The sequence below is a fragment of the Gracilinanus agilis genome, unplaced genomic scaffold (assembly GCF_016433145.1).
Source record: "Gracilinanus agilis isolate LMUSP501 unplaced genomic scaffold, AgileGrace unplaced_scaffold55410, whole genome shotgun sequence".
In the NCBI taxonomy this organism is placed as follows: Eukaryota; Metazoa; Chordata; class Mammalia; order Didelphimorphia; family Didelphidae; genus Gracilinanus; species Gracilinanus agilis.
Genome location: NW_025390700.1, coordinates 4,755 through 8,717, shown reverse-complemented (window position 1 = coordinate 8,717; position 3,963 = coordinate 4,755). Strand labels below are relative to the sequence as shown.

The window sequence follows — 3,963 nt, the reverse complement described above, 5'->3', positions numbered from 1 at the left end:
ATATACATTATAATGTATAATAAAACAAATAAATGTATAAATGTAAATATATAATATCTATAAATATGTAGAGAGCACATTTAGTGTCTATCTAAAAATATTTTAAAATTTAGATAGACACATTTAGTGTCTATCTAAAAAATATCTAAAAAAATTTTAGATATTTTTAACATTTTTAAATGGTTCTCCAGGAACTTTAAATGAATACATATGCCTCCTCACGGATTTTCAAGACCCAGCATTATGTATGTAGAGAGATGCATGTGCACACCCATACACCTCTCTGTATTGTCATTGTCACAAATTAAGGGACAGCCTCAGAGGGTGCCATCTAGAAAAGAATTCTTTTCAGCCATCCTCACATATCCATGGAAACCATCCCCGTTAGAACATCCTCAAACAAGGACGGGCCCTCTGTGGTCACGTACACTCCCTCTTCTTCATCTACTCCCTTATTTCTGAACTGAACAACGAGTGCGTGAGGAAGGGGTGGTACCTGTAGCGTTCCTCTTGCAAGGTCTGAGAAATGAAGCTGTATTCTCTTTTGAACTGCCCCTTGAGAGATTCAATGTCCTCGGCCAGTTGGGTCTGAGTCTCTTTAATCTCCCTCAGCTCCTCCAAGATCATGGCCAGCTTCCCTTGACTGCTCAGAGTGTTTGTCCCGCCAGTCCCGAAGGACTGGTTGCCATTACTGTCCGCAGAGCCTGAAGTGCCACTGGAACACTCGTCATCGCTGCCATATTTCGGCTTGGTCACAATGGTGGCACTGCCCCCATAGACCCTAGAGCTGGCATCCGTCCTGAACTCTTCCAAGGAGCTCTTCAGGTGGGCGATGTTGTCGGCGCTGCCAAATTTATTTCGGATCAAGTTGGCAAACTCCCTGGACTTGTTGAAAAACATGGGTGGTGTCAGGGAGACTCCCGGCATGCCCGACTTGCCACTCTCCATCCCTTGGCCGGCCGGCCGAGCTTTCCCATGGCCGTCCCTCGAGTTGTCCTTGGCATTGTCCCTGGCAGCACGTGGCGTCCCGTTCTGCTCAATCTCCCGGAGCTTCCGATGGTACTGCTCCAGTTTCTTCTGGAGTTGGGCGATGGAATGGGCTGACTTCTGATTCTTCTTCTCAAACACCTGCTTGATGCGCCCGGCTTGCTGCTTGTCTGCGCTGTTCACGAGTTTGAGGTATTCGGCCACGTTGCCATCGCGAGATGTCTGCTCGATTTTGATCTGCTCGGTCACCTTTAGAATCTTCTGCTTCAAGCTGTCTGCTGTGAGCTTGACCTTGTGAAAGTCCAGGATGCCATCGGGGACATCGAAGTTGAGATTTGTGTCTGATCCCCCACGCCTGATGTTGAGGGGAAGGCTCAGGGTGTTCATGTCATGCCTTTCCACCTGGAAGAATAAAACAAATTAGAATAAAAAATAACATTTACTGTTTAAAATACTTACAGAAATAAGTTCATTCTGATGCTATGAAATAAAGTATTTAAAAAAATCAAATTACTCTTTCTATTCCCTTCTTCCCTCCATACTTTAAAGTTACAAAACCACACAGAAAAGGTGCATAATCTCGTGAAATCAAAATCATGGGGTTCCAAACAGTAGATAAAAAAAAGAGAATGAGAGCTGCCAGCTACAGCCAGAGCTCCCTTCAGGACAGTCTGTTTCCTGCCTTCATCAAGGTGTGTTCACCAGATGACTCAGTCTCTCTCTCTGATTAGTCAAAAACTACTGGTCTTCACAGAAGAAAGCAGCAAATGGGAATGAGGTCACCATCCAGTTTGGGGCTTTTCAGGGTATCCAGGGAATCTGGATCTCTGCCCTTCCCACTGATGGGGAACTTTGACACCCACTGATATGAGTCAAATGAAAGAGTCTCTTTAAAGGGTGGAGAATAAAAAGAAAGAAAGAAAAAAATCCATGTGGATTCAAGATCCCAGGGCCACCAATGCCAGAAAGTTTGTTTTCCATAATGGACTCGGTAAACAGAATGGTTAAGTCATGTTATGAAATTAGGCTAATTAGGATAATTGAGTAATGCAAATGCACTCTTTAGAAATGAGAAAAATAGGAGAAAACTCAATGGATATCTAAAACAATAACAGCAACAACTCTCAGAAAGAGAACAGATAAAGTCATAGACCAAGAGCTAGAAGGGACCTCAGAGTCCATCTAGTCCAATCTCCTCATTTTATAGATGGGGAAACTGAGGTTGGGAGAGATGAAACGATTTGTCCCAGGTCACACAGGTACTGAGGGTCAGAGGTAGACCCTAGCTCTGAGGCCAGAATGCAAAGCTTCACTCCTTCAGTACTCAATGAGTTAAGTCTGAAGGGGATGACTGAATATCCAGAGAAGGTGATGGTTTGTCCCAGAGAAGTATATTACAATGGACAGAAGTCTAGAATTGTCCAAGCATGAAAACTTTCTGGGCCTCACTCCCCTTGCCTATTAATGATAACATTGCATTAGACGGTTTTTGAGGTCCATTTCCAATGCTAAACACTTGATCCTGAACCAGATTTTATTGAATTGTAAATCATTAACTAGGATGGGGTAATTAGGTCTTTGTAACTACGTGCCAATATGGAGGTGGGGTACATAGTTTCCTCCTCTACTATGGTCCTTTGCCTTACATTTCTTCACTGGCCTTGTGCCATACCTCCTCAGTTGCTCCAACTCTTATCACTTAACCCAGATACTACCCACCCCCATGGTCATTCCTCCTCCTCCTGAGTTTATTTTCCTCCACCTGCTGCCTCCCAAACTATTTCAAAGGGCTGGGTAGTTGGAGAATGGAGGGTGGTTCTGCTACCAGTTATACTACAGAGATACAGGCTAGATGCTCTGGAGGGCACATGCCCTTCCTATCTCCAATAATTACAAGAAGTCTTCCTGAATTTTCCCTGGATATCTCAGCCACTGAATTTGCCTTGGATACCAAAATTCCTTAGCCACAGCTTCAGTGAATTTCAGCAAGTTATCTCCAAATTAAAAAAAAAGACAGCAGAGAATAAGTAGGATTCTATTTGGAAATGATAATCCCTTAAATGAAATTAAAAACTGCCCTCAGATACAGGTTCAAAAAGAACCTAAGAAGAGCTAATACATTTAAACCCAATGGATTACCTTTTGTCAAGGGTCTGGTCAATGAATGAACCTAGCAATTAAACATGATATTAGTATAATTACTACAGCTTACATGGAAACATGTTTTGAATGCCTTCACACATAATTCATATTGTATTGCTTGCCTTCTCAACAAGTGAGGAGGGAATGAAGCAAAGGACAGAATTTGGAACTCTAAATTTAAAAAAATTAATAAAAATTGAAAGAAAAAAAATAACCACCAGCCTTTCATGTGTCATGGCTCACCAGCCTTTAATATTCATGTTTAATATTCAGTTCTTTAAAATTTTTAGAACACTTAAAAATATTGTATCCCATATTGAAAAGTTCCAGGTGATATAATGGGTCATTCATGGCTCAGGTGATTCAGGAGGAGAAGTTTGACAATAATCTCTTTTCCCCCCACACTATGGATTTCTCCATGATTAGGAAGCCCAGTTCTGCTGGTGGGACTTGGGAAGAAGGCAGAAGGCTCAACAAGATGTCAAGTGGTGAGCAGGATGGAAAATGGAACCCCCATGGGAATGTTGGAGCACTTGAGGGGGCAGGCTGAGAAGAGAGATAAGGCAAATAACATAATAATGATATTAATGATTAAAAGTAACAAGGGAAAATATAATTACAGAATGTAAAGTGAAAGAGAATAAACACCCAACAGAGTTCTCAATGAGTAGGGGGAAAGAAGTAAGCATTTACAGTATGGTACCTACTGAGTGCTTGGCATTCCGTCAAGACCTTTTCAAATGTGATCTCATTTGATCCTTATAATAACAATGCAGAGGCTGTTTTAGTTTACCATTAAGAGAGATAAAGTGATTGTCCTAGGATGATACATTT

At 41.8% G+C, this 3,963-nt stretch overlaps 1 protein-coding gene across 1 annotated transcript; it reads right to left on the bottom strand.

The window, feature by feature from the left end:
- Positions 1 to 496: 496 nt before the first annotated feature.
- LOC123256029 (transmembrane and coiled-coil domain protein 3-like) lies at positions 497 to 1,585 on the bottom strand (the record flags this gene model as incomplete). Its single annotated transcript, XM_044684724.1, has 2 exons — positions 1,502 to 1,585; positions 497 to 1,389 (listed from the first exon to the last, which is right to left on the bottom strand). Coding segments are annotated over exons 1-2 (977 nt in total), but the record flags the coding sequence as incomplete, so codon positions are not given.
- Positions 1,586 to 3,963: the final 2,378 nt, after the last annotated feature.